The following is a 19,725-nucleotide window of genomic DNA, read 5'->3' on the forward strand; positions in this document are numbered from 1 at the left end:
TACCAGGATTTGTGCATGGGACAAAGGGAGGTGAAGGTGGTGGCCACCACGTGAGATAACAAAAACAGGAGAGATTGTGGCAGGGAGTTTTCAAGTGACATCACTACACAAAAAACAAAAGAAAAAGATTGCAAAACACTTTCTGATAATGTTTCATTTCTCCCGTCTTCTGTCTTGGTCTGCTTCAGTCGCTCCAGTCCCAAGGACACAAGCACTATAGTAGCAAAGGCCTTAAGTCCCACAGGTGCGGAGACATGGCTGCACTGCTCAGCACAAACACAAGGATGCTGTGTAGTTTCTGTATCTTCCTTGCACTACAGCCTATGCTAATGCAAGTCCTCATGTAATCACTGCCTCATCAGCCATGAGAGGTAGAAGCAATGGTTCAAAAGCAGAGTGATCATGGAGATGATGAAGATGGAGGTGGCAGTTTCACTACAGTTTCATGACTGCCCTGATACTGACTTGTCTTCTTCTAAACTGAAGCGAGACAACACACCTGCACAACCAATCTCTTTGTAATACATTTTACCTCCTGCAAATTGGATATAAATATTTTTCAAAAGGAGAAATCGACCAGATCTTTATAAATGGATTCTTGTAGACAACACAATCCATCACCTTTCCATTAAAGAACTATACAGAATGAAATATTTAATATGTGATACATTAATTATTAATGCCCAATGCATCACAGAGATCTCTGAAAGTTTACCTGAGTATATAAGTTAGAGTGCACATTTTTTGTAGCAGCTCAGCCTGTTTCACATAATTCATTGATTTGCTTGCTAAGTGCTTCACAAGCACCTAAGCAATCCTCTGATCCCAAAGTCACCTCTAACAAAAAATCCATCTCTGGACCTTCAAAACAAATTGCTTCAGTTCCTCCCTCAGTGTCTCTCAAATATGTCCATAGCTTATCATGAGCTACTTGCCTCATCTGTAACTCTATCACCCCATGTTCTGTTTTAATGTAGCGGGAGGCTGTGGTAGAAGGATGCTGGCACAAACAGAGATGATTAACTGCTGGTTGTCATTCAAACCTGAGCAAAAACCAGTGTTCCATCCTTCTCTGTACAGGGAACTGCAGTTTTCTTGTCAGAAGAACTGGGCAGGCAGAGAAGGCAAACGTAAGCAAGGTTCAGAGTGAAAGCAGCTGGGGAGTGCTGTGTGCAGAAAGGAGCACCCTGCTGGGATAATTAAAGAGTTACCACCAGATTTATTCCAAGATCAAGGCCCTAAACATATTTAGTTATTTAACTCCCAGATCTTTGAAGAACTGCACACAAAGGGCTTCCAAAATGCCTATTGTGTGGGAGAAGAAAGACTGCAAACCCTAACCCCAAAGCACTTGCTGCTGAACTCCTGGGCCCTCACCTTGGGTGATGCTGCAGAGCTGGGGTTTAGCAGCTCAGCTTTCATCCAGGGCCTGAAGATGGTCCCCACGCTGGTTTCCACTTTAGTGCCAGCATGCAACACAGCCAGAATCACTTTCACAGCCACACGTTTTTGTGTCTATTTCTTTCTATCTCCACTAGAAATGCCTCATATAACATTTCTCTCCATGCCCCATGTGATTGTCATCCTTCCCACTGAGGAACATGAGCTAAGGATGTCTGAGGAAGCAAACAACAGTTGTTAATCGATCAGAAGAGCCTGTGCCAAGCAAAGCAAAGTGCTGCTTTCTCTCCCTCCCACCACACTTGGGCTAAGGCTGGGGCTTCTAAAAGGAGAAAAAGCAACAAAAAAAAATACCCCTGCAGGGAGGATGAACAAGCACACAGCCACAGAAAGGGATGCTCAGAAGCCATGACTTTTAACCAGATGTGACACCTCAGATTTGTGCACAGGTTTTCCTAAAGACATGCAGCATCTGGCTGGCTTTTTATCATTCCTGATACCGACAAAAAAGCCAAACACCCATCAGAGAGTCATTTCTCTTCCTGCAGCCCAGCACCTAATCACCATATTCTGAGGGCTTTGAACTTCTCCCCACTTTCAACTTGCTGATAGAGATTATTAGGTCGTTTGGAGGAACTGCTGTCTATCATGGAAATTTTTGGACCCTGCATTTTTTCAACACTAAATAAGCAAACAAACAAATAAATAAATAAAGCCCTCAACACTAAATAAATAAACAAGTGAATAAATGAATGAATAAATAAATAAAGAAAGCCCTGTGGTGGTAGTTCACACGAACTGTCCCTCTAGTTTGAAATCCTAAGAAAAAAGCAAAGTTTCCATTTTTAATCCCCTTCAGAATCATTTAGGTTTGAATGATGGACATAGCAGTGAGGAAATAATTGCTGCACAGGGGGCCAATTACTCACACACTTCAAAACAAACCAAAACTCCCACCTGGCCTGATTGAAAGATTTAATAGGGATGGATAAAGAAATGGATAAAGAGATTACTACAGACATATAGAACTGTCAGCTTAAATCTGTTTGATTTTCCTTATTTTTACTACAAATCGTCAATAACCAAACTGTGACTCTTATCTATCACTACCACTCTTTATATGTATGTGCTTGTTTATATATTTAACTTGAAGATGCTGTTTCAGATGAATAAAACCCTTCAAACTCTACAAGAAACTGATTTTTGGAAGGTTTACATAATGAAACCAACAAGCATGAGGCCCTGCCTTGGGGTCTGCCATGTCTTTAGGGATCTGCTGACTTAACACAGCCCCCAGGGTTTACAGATGTGTAAAACTGACACCCTAACAGCTAGGATTTTCTTTGTTACATTTCCAGTTTCTTTGTAATTAAAGAAGCTTTCTACACAGAGAATTATAAGCTATTCCACACAGCATGGGCTGGATCGGAATCTCCTTGCAGATAAATACAAGTAAACGAAACACTTTTCCAGCCTTAATTACAGCAGCATCAGGTGGTGCTCCATTAATCTGACCTTTGGCTTTATGTTAGCTGAGCTAAATAAATAAAAAATCATAAATTCTCAGCAACAAACACAAGTATACCTTATCATTCACAGTGTGAAGTTGTTACTACAGTGCCATCTTCAGTGCACTATACAAATTGGTGTTTTTCCTGAAGAGGATTTTTCATTGTTCTTTATGGGTTGGAAATGGACTAAAGGAATTTCTGCTGCATAGAGGAATAAGATTAAAAAAGGAGAAAACCTTTCTTTGTTGATGAGAAACAGAGCATTTTGAGAATCATTCAATCATTTTCTGAATAACAGAAGTATAAGCAATTATCAGGCAAGAGAATTGGTCTGGCCACCACAATAGGCTTTGGGATAAAAAATGGTTGTCCCAATCCACTGTCAGTAATATTTACCAACAACACATGGAAATGATAATTTTGCACATGCACATGTACTATGGTTGGTACATTAGAGAGCCATTCAGCATTGTTAATGCAAGTTTTATTGCATGCTATCTACATAGAGGGAAAAAAGATACATATACAGAAATATGACAAAGGATCTGCTCTAGCTGTACTGTGAAGAACACCTCATATGAACAAACAGGCTTTCCTAGCCTGGTCACACACTTTCGCTCTTCTAGTCCTGCTTACTTTACTTCCCTGCAATGTCAATACAATGGATTTACTGAGCTCAGATCATTGGGCTGGACATTATCTTTATTGTTCCTCGGCCCGGGCCTTGGGCATGGTGGGCCATGCAACAGAAGTCTGCTGAAAGGGGTAATGAAGATGACACATCAGCAAAATTCATCTCCATGCTTCTGTTGCTCCTGGGTACATCTTCTAATAAACACCTGCATAAGTACATAGGGATACACATTGGTTCATTCAACCCCATGTGGCCCTGAGCAACTCTAGGAAAACTGACCTCATGCATGTCTAATGTCAAAGGAAATATCTGTGTAAATAACGGATGTAAGAGCTGACTCCAGTTCAACACGTCAGCCCCACAGCTGGCCAGCGGCCTACCACAGGTTTCAATCACATATTGCTGGGGAAAAAAAAAAAAAAAAGATTTTATTTATACAAAGCAAATACTCTCTTTGGAGGGAATATATTTGCTTATCTTTTTTCAGCTTCTAAGTTTTCTTGCATATAGCTGAGAGCTGTATTGCTCTGTATAGAGAAAACAGCTCTATTCAACTGCTGAAGGAGAAAAGTATACAGAAAGGAAAATCCAGCTTATTCATTTTCAGTTATATTCCTCAACCTGAACAATAGAGTACTATATACAGTGCAATGGTAGTCCCCTTTTGAAAAGGATTGTACGTTGATAATAGTCATCATTTGCATGTTTCTTTCATTTTGAAAGCATATTACAAATGTAAGGAAATCCTTACTAACATGTTTTAAAATATGTAATCCTTTTGTTGCATGCTGAAGTGGTGAAGGGTATAAATTACTCGACAAAGCTGCACAGAGAATGTGTCACACTGCTGTTCCTGTTGGTCATTATTTCTGCTAGTTGCTGACTGTGTACATTACTATTTTTAACAAAATCACAAAATCATGTTCATGGCATCGCTCCAACAGCTGCAGTTCAAAATATACTTAAAAGATAAAAACACTTAGTTAAGGAAAAAATCTGTCATGAATTTAAAAAAAAAAGAAAAAAGAAATTTTAACTGTAGGATATTCATGGTGCAGTTTTTCTTTATTTACATCTTAGAAAACCATGGGAATTAAAAGCAAAAGATTTTTTTCTGGACATTTAGACACCATGAACTGATGTAACCAAAAGTAAGGATCTTCACTAGGATAAAGCAGTGCGACCACACAGCAGCATTAAAGAGAGAAAATACAGGAGCTCTAATTATTTCAGTGCTAACTCCATCCAAAGGCATCACTCTTTATGTGACGTCTGCAGTATTGCTGTCAACGTCATCAAATTGCAGACACACCTCTGGCTGCAAGCCAGGAGCTTAAGACCAGTCCTGAAGTGCGCTCATTGATCTAATACCCACTGAAGCAAACAGGAGAGCATTCGGAACCCTGCATTTAGTTTCTACCACACAAAAGGCAGCAAGACAGTTAGGATGCATCTTAGCAGATAAATTGTGCCCTGAGCTGCACATGAGTTCCTTGCCTCCCAAGGCATATACAAAGCCAACAGTGGAACAAGTTGAAAAGCTGCATGCTAAAAATATGACACAAACTATTTCCATCCTTTTCACTAAAATATAAATACAGATATCACCCAGCTGACCATTCTTTAAAATAGTTTGGGTTTTTTTTTTTTTTTGTTCAACAGTGAATCAAATTTAAATTAATTCCATTTTCCTTTTCAGAAAAAAAAAAAAAAAAATTAAAATTAAAAATGGATTCTTCTCCCACTCTTCTCCTCATGCGTTATTTTTGGGTACAAACAAACACAGGCAGTACATACACCAGACTGGTGATCTGGCATCTTATTTATGGTGTGCAGACAAGGAGAATGTCTCGCTGAGAAGGGCTCACAGAGTCCAAAATCCTGCCGGGGAGCGAGGAAATCTGCTGTAAGGTACATTGTTTCCTGCAGTTTCCTGCAGTGAAGAGCTGAAAATCTGTCAAAACACTCTACCCTTTGTGACTCTGTTCTTTGAGATGTACTTACTGCTTAGTGCCTCATATTCAGATATAAGCACCAACATATCTCATGAAGAAAGTCTCTACAAAAAAAAAAGTTCAACAAACAGGCACGGAGTACACTGCCTACAAAACAACCCTTTACACACAAAAGTATCCATAAGTAACTTAAAAGCCTCACCATTTCAATTAAGTAACTTGTCCAAGGCAGATCAGTGAATGGTAACACCAAAACCTTTCTTTGGTGGCTTGCAGATTTCACAGATGCCTGCAAGATTTAACCTGCAATGACTGCCAGGATTCAGTTGACTGAATCCCATCTCCTCTACACTGCACAGCTTACAGCCATGAAAAGCTATGACTGTCCAGCTTCAGAATCTCCCTAACAGAAGCTTAAGCCATTTCCTATTCCTCTCTGGATCACGTATCAACTGATGTTCTGGATCACATGTCATCTGATGTGACTCAGAAACCATCCAGGAAAGACTCCTACAGTTTGGTTTTTCATTGTTATTGATCTTATTTTATTTTATTTTTAACATTTTGGCAAGTTCTATTTCTCTGTCTCTTTGGAAACAGTTATTCAACACTTCTAGACAAATATTTTGCTGTAGAAGACTAGGGAAGGTGAAGTGTGAGCATGAATGGAAAGGACAGCCCAGCTGGTCACAGGGCACACATGGCTAGGAAATGTGGGCATGGTGCTGTTGAGCCAACAATTGGACTAGAGGATCTCAGTGGTCATTTCCAACCTTTATGATTTAATGATTTTATGAAATGACATTGAATTAAATCAAGAAATGAAATGCCTTTGGGTAAGGGAAACAGACTGAGAACAACTTGTTATTGCACGTTTGCAGAATAGCCATTATGTAATACAAAGATCACATTTTGGTTGCTGATTAAACAAAGCCCAAAGGGACTCATAGAAACACTTTAAATCTTTGTGCATGCACACATAGATGCATATATATACACTCACATACACACATACATACATAAAATTTAGCATTAGCACCAGTTAGGATTCTGTTTCTTTGGTCCTGGTTGTTATTTGTGGTTTTAAGGAACAAGTTAGTGTGAAATGACTACAACAATTCTGCAATTGTTGTAAGACAATTGTTGTAAGCAAAACAAAGAAAAATCAATATAGTAGAGCATCAGTCTGGGACTAATTATTGATATTTTAGAACAGTCTGCTCAAAATGTCCTGTTTTCAGGAAATTAAAGAATTATATCAAGTATTACCAATGACCACGAATAAAATGAAAAGTAAAGTATAGATACTTCCAAGTAGATACTATTTAATGAGTGAGAGGAGCAGGAAGCATTCCACCTTAGGGAATAACTTGTATTAGTAGATAATTTGCATTATTAAGATAGCGTATTTATTTTATCTACTCTGTATTCCAAGTCTTTGTATTAAAATAGCATATTTCAATAGTTTTGTATTCATACTACAACAACAGAATGCCCACAGCTCTTAAATCAACAGAGTTCCTCTGACATCAAATGGGCACAGGACTGCACCTACTCTATATTCTGTCCCATTGTTATTTGAAATTAAGAACAGCTCTATCACACATGATTAAAAAGTAAGACTATATTTTCTTTCAAGTAAAAAAAAACAAAACAGTATAGTTTGTTTTTTATTTCATTGCCATAAAGATCAGCTCCTCACATAGTATGCTAAAGTTCCACTTTAGCCTTCACCAGAGTAAAGCTGATTTGATTCCACTGAAGATTGCTGAGTTAGTCTGATTTCTATTTGCATGCTTACACACTAATATATGTTTACACAGTGCATTTCTGAGAGGAGCTTTTCCCTGAGTATTAACATTCCTACTATTAGTTTTCAACACAACACCAATCTGAATACACAAGGATGAGTATTTGTGTAATTAGAAACATATTCTCCCCTCCCACTAAGTTTCTTACTAGACTTTGCTAAACATTTTTACTATAAAATCAAAATTTGGAAGTTAAACTCCCAGAAGATGGCTTTTCAAATTCTATTGAAAAAAAAAAATAAATAACCTAACCAATTTAAATAGTATACAGATAGGTTTTTGTTTGTTTGTTTGTTTTTTCTTATAGGTAAAGAATTAAAGATAAATAAATTTTCTTCCTTTTATTCAAAATGGTTAATGAGAAGAGTGCAGAATCAAGGCATTATGAGATTGTCACTCTGAGCATTTCTGTGTTGAAGATTTCAGAGCCCAAACAAAAAATAAACAATGTTCATGTTACTAAAGCAAACAACTGTTTTCTGAGGTACTATGCATACTACAAAAGCAACCAGGATTTGGTTAAGACAATAGAAAAAAATAATAAACTATTCAAAGTAGTTAGAAAATGTGTATGTTTAACTACATGATAGATTCTCTTTCCCCAAAACACAAATGTTTTGAAAGAGAATATTACAGGCACGTAACAAAGTCTAGTTTCAAAAACACAATGGTACCAAACAATTTTATTATTATTTCATAAAAATTCTAAGTAGATACTGGCTGATGTTTTGACATTGCAGAAGGCAAGCAAAAGTCATAACCTACAGTTTTCTGTTTCACATTGGACTAGACTTTATAAGATATTAGTAACTAATCTAGGATAGTAACAATTGAAGCAGGATAAAACCAAAATGTTTCTTTTTTTATTATTTTATTTGAAAATAGAGTGATTATAAATACATTCTTTTGATATTTCCTACCCAACTCTTTGGATGCAACCAGTAAAGAAATCAACCCACAAAACAAGCAAACAAAAATACCCAACAACAACAAAAACAAAACAAAAACAAACAAAAAAAACCCTCACTGTGTTCATTTCATACAATATCAATATACAAATCATGCAAAAGATATAATAGACATTATACTACCATCAAGTTCTGAATGGGTTCTGTTGATTCTGACACATATCTTAACATTATTTATGGAGGCCATGCCTTTTATCATTTATAATGTCATTATGGCTTTTTTCAAACAAAAATCATTTTTAAAAAGATGTTATTATACTAGACTTCTATATCGCTGTCAATCTTGAACTCTAAATGCAAAATGTAACTCACAAAACGGCCTCACACTCTTGTACCATAGCAGTTGCTTTCTGATAAAATTGCACGATTTTTTTTTTTTTTCAAGGAAATGATCACACTTTATTGATTTTGTTTAAAAATGTAAACTTCTTTATAATACAATGAACACAACAGGTTATGCTAACACCACCACTGATTTAGTTTATGTCTATGGGTCTTAACAGCCATTTTACAATCATGGCCACTCAAACCGATATGACAAACATCTGTTAGACCATATCCAAAGAGCCACTTTCCCAGAACGACTCATGTAGATCTGAATGGATGTTACACTAAAACTGCTGTACAGACGCATACACTGTTTAAAACATGGAGGAAATAAACTGGTAATAAGGTTGTCATTCAAAGTAACAGTGTCACAGAAATATAGTGTTTCGCCAACTTCTGCATTCTTTACTCACAGTATTATACCTACGTATTGCACCACAAATGTAAAACCACCAGGGACAATTTCAACAGGAAGGTCCAGACTGTGCAACCTTTATGCTGGTGAACCCACATTCAGCTGCATAATCCCAGAATGGTCAACGGACAACTTGAAGATGAAGAGCAACCACCAGTTTGTAGTTAGACAGCAGGGATCTATGCCTTATACACAGCACTTCTGCACCTGCTCTCTTAGAAGTCAACAACACAATTCCACCTAAGCAAACCCCACTCTTGGGCAGGTGCTACGTTATTAGGTCAAGAATAACAACTCCATACATGATTTAAGTTAAGTTTAAAGGCTTTACCAGACTGGGACCTCAAAAGGTCCCAAGGGAAAATCTGACCCAATGTAATGGTACAGCATAACGACTCAGTTCTTCCTGTCTTAGTGAACACAAGACCATAGGGAAAAAAAAAAAGAGAGAGAGAAAGAGAGAGAAAACATTAACTTAATTGATTCAGCTTAGGAATTTGTTAAGTGTTCTTTTAACTCAGGGCCATGCTCACTGTAAATGTATCAGCTTTACATCATTTCAGGAAATTTGCTACTTTTCATATTTTTGACATCTGATTCAACAGAAGGCTATGGGACACTACAGCCTCTGACAATACCCTGAAGTGTGTCAGAAGCCTCATGCTTTGGCAAATCCCTGTGAACACTGACACATCTTCCAAGGCTCGCAGCGCTGTGCAGGGCAGTCCCAGGATCCATTATCCTCAACCTGCCGATGGAGCCATTATGGTCTTTCAAGGCAATACGTCTTTACCAACTCCTTAATCCACAGAATCTCAACACAATGAGCTCAAATGTTCTTCTTCAAGCGTTGGCCATGTACTGTGTTACTGGGCAACTAACAACTTTTTATGCCAGAAGTGCGTATGTGCATAGTATCCATCTCCTGAAAATCCCTGTGACAGCTTGAAAGAAGTAAATTATTGTGCATGGACAGCAGCAGCTTTTTGAAAGAAATCCAGCCATTCATTAATCTGTTATCATTTTATTATCTGCAGTCATTTATATACTTCATATCATGGATAAAATAATAAAATAACCCTCTTCCTAAGTTACAAGAGCAGAAACGAATGCCTGAAAGTAGAATGTCTTTTTGTTTTGCTTTCTCTGGAATAAAGAAGCTGTGTGGTATTTTTCTTCTTTTTTTTTTTTCTTCCATTTTTTCATTTTTTTTGGAATCTTTGTAAAAATATACTGCAGGCTGTTTGCCAAGTATCATTCCGGAATAAAAATTTTAGAGCAGTGCCATAAAGCCCTGAAATTAGCAGTTTCTAACAGAAAGAGCTGACATAGCCTTTTCCACAGTGGTACTGTTGGGTCTTGCTGTAATAATTGCTCGTTTCACATTCATGACAAACATTAGTATTTACATTCTTGTAATCTTGATTGATTTATGTATTGATTATAAAATGTGGATGAGGATTAAAAAAAAAAAAAAAAAGAGTTCTGGAAGCAAAGGAGATAGAGGGTCTAATCCAAAGCTCTTTGAAATGAATGGAAAAATTCCTGTTCATGTCAAGGAACTTTTGTTAATCTCACAGTGCAGATTTTCTGTATGATGCTTCAGCAGTATATCTCAACCCTTATCTCAAGGTACCATCTACTAGTGAGATAAGTGGGGATTTTCCATTCTCCTGAATACTCTTTCTTCCTAGCTATTCACATTCAGCTTTCACAAAAGCAAGTTTTACTCTCTAGATATGAGATACACAATACTCTGAGCTGAGACCACTATATTTATTTTACACCTTGTTTTTAAATGGAAGTGATTTGCTATATTGTTTACTCTTCTGATCTTTTTTTTTTTTTTTTCCGACTGACAGAAGCCAGACAGGTAAGAACAGAAAATGTATGCATATACAATGGAAATATTACCTTTATCATGAATTCCTCTAAGTACATGTAGTGAAAACTACTCAGATTAAGCTGTAAAACCCTGAAAAGCAAGACAACCAGTGGCAAAATAATTGCCTGAGACACAATACTAAAAAACTAATGAATCTATTTCAAAATGCACCATTGGTACCAAATCTGAAATAAGATAATATGCTAATTTCACAAGAATAGTACAGAACAATTTTATTATTATGATACCTGATCACTTAATTCCGGATTACTCTATACATTACATCCCCCGGATTCAGTTTGGTATATTGTTCTGCTTTTATTTATATCGAATGATTAATGCATTGCGATCAGGAAAACAAGTCAGGCATATTAAATACATATTAAGGAGTACATATTTTCCTATTTAGTATACAAAGTATTTCATAAATATGAATTATGTTACAAAAATAATTTCTGCTACGCTCACACAGTAAGCATTTTGACAATTTCGGACAACCCGTTAGGGTTGCAAGTTTTTCACATAACTGAGAAGGAACTCTAGGTTTAATTGAAGATGAGTCTTACAACAGGTTCTGCATAAACAGCAAATATTTTCTTCAGATGCCACAAATATCGCAGAAGTCAAGTTGAACTGTTTTCTTTCCTTTTTTTTTTTTTTTTTAATGTTATGTATAGACATGTATGCTTCAAGTGGTCAAATTTATTTCACAGGTATGTAATTCATGGTATATTTTAAACAAATATTTGCACAATTTAACATTATAATTCCAGTGGTTTCAAGATGCAGGCCATAAATGTAACCAATTTACACATACTATCGAATGTTCTCTCTTTGCATGCTTGTTACTTTTCAGATAATCTTTAAACAGTGCCATTACAACACCACAAAAGGATTACTCCAGTTCCACCAACTTAAATCCACGTGCAGGATGAAGGACCCAGCTGAGGTATGAACACCAGTACCAAGTTTCTTGTGTTTGCTCTAACAAATCACAAGGAGACGATGGTTTTGCATTTAAGGTACAAAACATATATGCCTCTTGAGGTTAAATTCAGTGTAACGTGTATAAAGCATCCCTTTGGCAATAGAGTTTGCAGTATCCCTACAGGATTCCACGGGGCATGAGCTTTATGTAGTAAAATCTACTAAGGAAATTCTCCTCTAATTGACAAATCATATGCAGCTACAGTTAATCAGACACCCTCGGATACACCTGCCTCTATGCCTACCAATATAATATAGTATTTGGAAGTTAGAAGTCAACAAAAGGCACTTTCATCATTAAATAAATGTCCTCTGTAGGCAATTAGATTGCATGACCTATATTTTATTCAAAGCTGTTTGTTCTTCAAGGACTTGTAGGTAGTCAGGTGAACCTTGAAGTTTAGCTTTTAGTTCAAAATATTCACTTTTCCTTTGTTCTACTACAATTTTACTATGATTACCACCTATTAGAGATTTCTTGTTTTTTTTGTCTTGCTGTTTCTCTGGGTAACGTATTTCAAAGCCACTCACCCCTATGCTGTTGTACTCTTTTTTACTTTCGAGAAAATTTTGAATAAATACATTGGAATCCCTCCCAGGGAATAACTCATCCAGTTCATCGATTGTGCTAAGTCTTTTTCTGGAATCCACATGCAATAAATCCTTCTCCTTGTCATTCATATTTCTCAGAATGACTTTTTGCCCTGGTGGATCAGCAAACGTGAAGCCCGTTTCAGACTCCTTTAAGCCACAGGTATGACTTTTGCTCATCTGCTCAATGGTTTGAGGAATGAAGGCCTCTGCGCCTAATCCGTCTTTTTTGTTTGACTTGTGATCGTGCTTTCTTAGCTGCAGTTGCATAGTACTGCATTCTTGATTTCCAATCCCTTCATGCTTTACAGTTGGTTTCTTGTTGCGCCGAAGCACAAAAACAAGAAGACAAAAAGCAACAAACACTGTTAAAATAAGCACAACTAATATGCTTAAGATTAGGATGGACAACGGAACTGGGCCACCAGGATGACTCCTAACTGGTCCCAGTGGTGTTGTAAAAGAGACAGCGGGCACAGGACTAGTGAACAGAGCAGATGGCTTGTTTAAAAGTTTAGGACAGAGGATCTCATTTTTCAGAGACTTAAGTTCAATGTTAGCAAACTGTACAGGTGTTTCACACTTTAATTCCTTCACCACAATACCTTCGTTTAATTTTTCAAGCCACAGTTTCAAAGCAACTAAATCACAAGTGCAGTCCCATGGATTACCTTCCAAATCAATTTGCGTAAGGGATTTCAGCTGATCAAGAACGCCACTTACAGGTAAATACATGAAATGATTGTTCCTCAGATTCAGCCTGGCAAGTGGTGCCCCGGCAAAAATGTATGCTGGCAAGCTTCGCAGAAGGTTGTTGTTCAGGTAGAGCAACTGCAAGTTTGGCATCAAGTCAAAGGTGCCTGCTAAGATTTCTTTGATAACATTGTATTCCAAATATAGATATTGCAGGTTGTGGAGGCCAGCAAACATTTCTGGGCTCAGGCGCTCTATCTGATTGCCATTGAGATACAACCTCCGTAAATTTGTAAGGTTGCGGAAAACTTCTCCTCTGATCGCCGAAATCCGATTGCTGCCTAAATGGAGTAAATCCAGCCCCTCAAATTCAACGAAATCCATAGTGTCCACATCCTTAATATAATTGCCATTTACATGCAATTTCTTGGCATTTAATGGCTTTGGTAGGAGTTCAGCCATTGACTCTATATTTCTTTCTTGACAATTTACACTTAATCCCAAGTCAGAAGGATGTGTTTTGCAAACGCAGGGAACCGGGCAAGGACTTAAAGGAGGCACCCTGGTCTGATAGGATATAATTTGACTGAGGTTGCGATTAGACAGTGCTTTGCCTGCTACTATCCCCGAGATCTTCGAAGGATTTGTAGTCTTCGGTGGCTTTGTGACTAATCTGTGCACTGATGTTTGAGTGGTGTGACCATTTGGAGTGCTGTAACCAGGCTCCAGCTGAGAGGGAGGGAGAATGCGTACGTCAAAATCACTCCCTGTTCCCATGGAGCACAGCTCTTGCTTATTGGTTTCTTTCAGCAGCCTTCCATACAAGTCACTGGGTGTTTCGCAGATAGCTTCTCCAATATAGATATTATAGGGCATGTTCTCCAGCCATGCTTTCAAAGGCAACAAATCACAAGTACAATTCCAGGGATTGTCTTCCAGCTGCAATTCGACAATTCGCCCAATGTGTTCCAGAACTCCAATGTATGGAAGCTTCTGTATTCGATTCCCTCGTATATCCAGATGGGTTAGAGAAGCAAATCGAAAAATATTATCGGGAAGGAATGAAATCAGATTGTCATTAAGGATCAGGACTTTCAGCTTGTGAAGCTTATTGAAGGCTCCCCGTTCAATAAACTTGATTAAATTGTAGTCAGCTTGGAGATACTCCAAGTTCTCTATGCCCAGGAAAGTGTCAGCTCGGAGAATCTTTAATTCATTGTTGTTCAAGTGCAACTGTTTTAATGCACTAAGACCCAGAAAGGCCCCTCCCTCAATGTTCTGCAGCTTATTATTACCCAACTGCAGGGACACTGCGTGTGTAAAGTTAAGAAAGGTATTTGGATATAGAATAATTAGCAAGTTGTTTTGAAAGTTGAGGTGGTAAAAATTAGACCATGGCGGCTTAAGCTGATTTGGTCTGTAGACTGCAACCTTCTCACAGTTGACATAGAGTACATTCTCAACCGACACACAGGAGCAAACATTGCAAATTTCCACAGATATATCAGCATCTGCAGTTGTAGAAGAAACTGGAGATGACAGAACCAGAAAGAGCCACAGAAACATCTTCTTGTGATCAGCAAGCAACCTTAGGCTCCTGAACAAAGACAAAGTATCTAAAGAAGAAAGAAGGAAAGAAAAGAGAAAATGTTTTTCAGTTGTCATTGTTCCAAAAAGTCATTTGGGTTAAAAATCGTATTCCACCGAGCTACTGTACCTGCCAAGGATTATAGATAAACTACAAGCACTGAATTTAGAATAACATGAAAGATTTGAACAATCAAATACACGAGAGGTAGAATTTCAAATAGAGAATGTAAACTGCTGCAGATAAACACAAATAACTGTAAGGTCTGTCAGATATTCCTATCTGCCCTACATGACAAACATGCATAACTAACAAAGTGAAATAACCAAAGGAGATTCCAATTTTATGCATATATACTCTCGCCGATCCTGCACTGCTCATACGTTGCCATGCATTTCAGGGATATTAAACACAAACACTGATGTTACACGCGCCCAAACATCTGAGTTGGGAAAGCATAATATAGAAAAGATGAAGATGCAGGCACAGAAAGCAACGCCAGTACTCAGTGTAGGTATCTATAGCATCAACCCATACAGACTATCATCACTATAATAGTAAAATTCACTCTAGAGATACATGGGCATGCACACACCGTGCTTCTGTTACTCAGCATACCTCGTTTGAATAGATAAGTAGGAAATTGATCACAGAAATACAATGAACTATCCAGAAAATGAGAAGATCAGCCGAGGGGGACAAATAGAAGCACACAGGTATGGAAGAAGCATGCAAAGGCATTCAGCCCCATCCCCCGAAATAACAATACCCTGATTTGCAGGGTGTAAGTCGCAGTTCAACAGTCTGACACTACTGGAACCTGAGAAGAACTTTTTTTTTTTCTTTTTATGTGTGTGTGTGTGTAAAACATTATGTAATTTGCTCTCATCCTGCACTGATACAGAGGTGGCTTTCAAGAAGCCTTCACATACAGCCCATCCAGCTGAGCTGCCATTTTTCCACACAGAACTGGAGCCAGAGCATTTCAGAAGCTAATTCCCCCGCTCCCTTTAACAAATCAGTCAATAATCGATGCATTGCTCCCCCCCCCCTTCCCAGTGCCCAACTTGTTGTCCCTCTCACTTCTCACTGTGGGAAGCCAAAGAGTTGAAAGGAAGGAGCCAGGATGGAAGTGGAGAAAGCAGGAGTCAGCGGGAGGAAGGGAAATCGGAGAGGATGCGCTGAGGAGCCTGGAGGGGAGGGCAGAGGAGGGACATGGGAGCAAGGAAGGGAAGGAAAAAAAGGACAAGAGGAAGGGGGAAAACTGAAGGAGCAAGGAAGGGAGAGAGAAAGAGATGGCTGAAGGGGTCAAGGAGACGCCGGAGAGGAACCACGGGGAGCAGAGGGCGCGGAGCAGCTGCTGTTAATTCCCGCAGGCTCCCGGCCCGGGGGAAGCCTCATGCCCGGAGGCAGCCCCACGTCCGCACCCCTCCGCTCCATCCTCCCCTCCGTATCCCTGCCTCGCCCACGCTCCGGTCCCCTCCTCTTCCTCTGCCCCGGGGCCCGGCCGGTGCCGAGCGGGGGCACTGCGCGGCGCTGCCGGCGGGTCGCGAGCCCGGCCAGGAGTGCAGGCACTACCGCAATGTTTTGCCGCAACACGATGGCCGGAGCCGGCTCGGCTGCTGCCGGCTCCCCTCTATCGCGGCCGCCCCGTCGCCCTCTGCCTCCCGGCGGGGGAACGCAGGAGAGACCCGGGCGCTCACACACCGCGCACACTCCGGCTTGGAACGGGCACAGCGCGGCGATGCAGCCCTCGTCCCTTCCAGCCCTTCGCAACAAGGTACAGCCGCGCTTCCCCCACCCTCTCTCCGCACCTTTGCAAAGTCCAGCCCGCAGCGTATTCACACGGCAAAGATCCCGTCCCTCCAGCCCATCCCCACCTCCAGCGGTTATCCCGGCCGCAGCCCCTTCGCCGGAAGGGAAGGGAAGCGGGCAGCGCTGCGCGGAGCCGCTGGTCCGGGATTCCAAGAGGCGAGCGGAGAGGGTCCGGCAGGAAGCACTGCCGCCTCGGCTTTGCCCCTTCTCCCCCCTTTAAAATAACAGTAATGATAACAAGACGTTCGGAATAATTCAGAGCTATTAAAACGCCGAAAACAACGCAACCCCTCGCGGCCCCGTCCCCGCCCGCACTCACGCCCAGCGGGGCTGCCGCCCGCCCCCGGCAATGCTCCCGGCGGCGCTCCGCGGCGAGCTCGGCACCTTCCCTACCTCGGCGGCCGGGCTCCCCGCGGCCCCGCTCCGCTCCGCCGCTCTCCCCGCGAGGTCTCTCCTCTCCGGCAGCTCCGCGCACGCACCGAGCGCCGGGGGCAGCCGGGAGCCCGCCCGGGTGTGCCCCCCTGGCCGCGTCGGGTGCCGAAGCGCAGAACGAGGCGAAGCCCGGCGCTGCGGTACCCCGGCGGGCTCCGCCGCATGCAGCAATCGCCCCGCCGAGCCCTGCCCCGACACCGCGGTCCCCCGCACACACACGGGGAGAGGATCCCTCTGCACACAGGCGCCCGCTCCCATCGCACTGCTCTCGCCCACCCCTTGCACGCAGAGAGAGCCCCCTCCCCTTCGCCGCGCACACACGCGCACGCACCGAGCGCTGCTCGGAGAGGAAGGAGACTCCGCTCCGAGGAAGCGATCCCGCAGCCGCTCCCGCACGCTGGGAGGAGCTCCGCCGCCGTTACCTTTCCCGGAGAGAACCCCGCGGAGCTCACGCGGCAGCGGCGCGGCGGGAGGCGCCCTCCGGGGCGGTGAGAGCGGCGGGGCCCCGCTGCCGGGCCGAACGCCGCGGGGCTGCCATGGGGCGGCCGCAGCTACAAGTGCGGTCCCGGGCACAACCGCGACGGGGCCATCCCGCCCCCGTCCGCACAGCGCCGGGGTGCGCGCCGCGGCTCGGAAAAGGAAGGGAAGGGAAGGAAAGGAGCCCCCCCCCGCCCCTCCCCGGCTTTTCAGGCGGCTGCCCTCCTCCCCCGCCTTGAAACAAAAGTAGAGGTGGAAACTGAGTGGGCAGGATGGTAACATTTACTGCATTTAATGTGAATCGCAATTATGGAACAAAACCGCTGTGAGGAGACGCGAGCGATCCGGTCTTGAGACAACGGAGCTATTCGTGTGCCTCGTTCTTTGTGGCTAGGTGGAATTCCGCTTCTGCTTAGGTAACAGCTGCAGTCTGATGTAAAAATCCTCTCCTGCTATGGCATTTGTGCAAAGCAGATTCTGCTAATTAACAACTCCTATTTACATTTTCTAATATGATTTTTAAAACCCCCCAGAGACGGTGACATCTCCTTCCCAGGCAGAAGGGCCAGTTAACCAAATGACATCTCGCAAGAGGAGTTCAACTGTTTGTCCTTTACCGTGAATGCAAACGTAATTCAGGTAGAGAACTGCTTATGTATTGCCCTCATACTGCTTGTGAGTGGTAGTTCTGGGCAGTAAACACGAGGGGTGGAAAACAGCAACTGCTCTCTTCATTGGCAGAAATATGGAATACATAGCTTGCTCTGAAGGCTGGCTGCATCTAATCGAAATAATTGCAGAATGTTACTTTGCATGATGCGGATAGACTGATACCTGAAAACAAATACATCTGAGACATCAATAATTTGCATATCACAACAGAACTGAAAGTGATCTGTGATTAATATTCAGCCAATTAAAAACTGAAGTGTTTAAAATGTAAACTGCCTTAATTCTTGAGCCATTAACAAAGTAGTGTTCACATAAAAGGGAATGTGTGCATTACTTACAAGGATTTGCATATAGTGTAAGCTAAATTTCTCAAATTCTTTATTTGAGTAGACTTACATAATAGAAAACAAAAGTTTATCATAAAACTCCCTTTGGAAAACGTATGGTCTATAGGTATATTTTCAGAGGCACAGAAATGCAGGTGTAAAGATGAAGGTCCACTTTTCTTTAACCAGCAATATTAAGCTGGGTGTTAAACCACTGCCTTGCTTACTTACTAGATGAAACAGCATACAGACAATCTCAGAGGCACATCACTACTCCCACTGCCATTCCAAGCTGAATCAAAAACCAAACATGGAGCACAACAGTATGTAGGTCACTCCAAAAGTAATGCCTTTTGATTATTTCTGTGGAAACTACAACTGATACAAAGAGAACAATAGCACTATTTCATAGAGCAAATTCTCAGCTACAAAACATTTTTTTTCAACACAGTCACCACCGACAGCTGTGCATTTTCACCTGTAATGAACAAGAGCCTGCATGCCGTGCTCATAACAATCTGCACCAGCAGGGAAGACCGATGCCACTGCTGAAACACAGCACCTACCGCCTCACTGTGCTCATATCCACTGTTGGTATCCATAAACTTTCATCAAGTGTCAATGAATGTCAATGGGCACCATTTTTTCTGCATGGAGGAATTCATTTCCATCCCTTTGCTTCAGACACACTTCCATGTCAGACACCATTTTGTCAGACTGCCCCTCTGCTGCCATCTGTCACACATCAACAAAATGTCATGGGATGCTGGTGGGAAGATTCAACCTCTACTGCCATAGCACCAACATCCACCTCTGATCTCATGATCCAACACACTAAAATAAGAGGCATTACTTTTGGAGCAGTCCTCATAGATCATATTTAAACCAGGAAATGAGTAAGCATCTAAGAGAACTGAAATTGTGCCATAACTAAATAATTTTTGACGTCTCTATTATAAGAGGTTATTGGCAATGACATATGTTTATGATGTTGTAGAACTTATCTGAAAATAAAACTTAGTTACACGACTGAATTTAATTGTTCAGATTTTAGTATGTCATATTTTACTATTTACTTCTTATTTGTAGTCATGAAAGATAACTCCTCCTCCAAATCTTATTTAGGTGATTTTGGCCACTTGTCCTAACCTGCATCATGTCAGACTCACTAAGATTTAGGCTCAGAACATCAGGACAACAAACAAAACCAAAGTAAGGATAAAGTATAACATAAGCA

At 41.1% G+C, this 19,725-nt stretch overlaps 2 protein-coding genes across 4 annotated transcripts; both read right to left on the reverse strand.

The window, feature by feature from the left end:
* Window positions 1–10,304: 10,304 nt before the first annotated feature.
* On the reverse strand, window positions 10,305–17,655 carry SLITRK4 (SLIT and NTRK like family member 4). Of its 3 annotated transcripts, none has more exons than XM_090150224.1 (2): window positions 17,436–17,655; window positions 10,305–14,794 (listed from the first exon to the last, which is right to left on the reverse strand). In XM_090150224.1, the coding sequence occupies exon 2, from the start codon at window positions 14,742–14,744 to the stop codon at window positions 12,231–12,233; it is 2,514 nt and encodes an 837-aa protein (XP_090006350.1). In that variant the 5' UTR covers window positions 14,745–14,794; window positions 17,436–17,655; the 3' UTR covers window positions 10,305–12,230. The 3 variants fall into 3 exon arrangements, with proteins under 3 accessions (XP_090006350.1, XP_090006352.1, XP_031450211.1); XM_090150226.1 differs by having other exon boundaries at window positions 17,345–17,515; XM_031594351.2 differs by lacking the exon at window positions 17,436–17,655 and adding an exon at window positions 16,975–17,038.
* Window positions 15,828–17,431, reverse strand: LOC149916010 (uncharacterized; the record flags this gene model as incomplete). Its single annotated transcript, XM_090150578.1, has 1 exon — window positions 15,828–17,431. A coding segment is annotated over one exon (966 nt), but the record flags the coding sequence as incomplete, so codon positions are not given.
* Window positions 17,656–19,725: the final 2,070 nt, after the last annotated feature.

The sequence above is a fragment of the Phasianus colchicus genome, chromosome 14, assembly GCF_987193195.1.
Source record: "Phasianus colchicus chromosome 14, bPhaCol1.hap1.1, whole genome shotgun sequence".
Classification (NCBI taxonomy): domain Eukaryota; kingdom Metazoa; phylum Chordata; class Aves; order Galliformes; family Phasianidae; genus Phasianus; species Phasianus colchicus.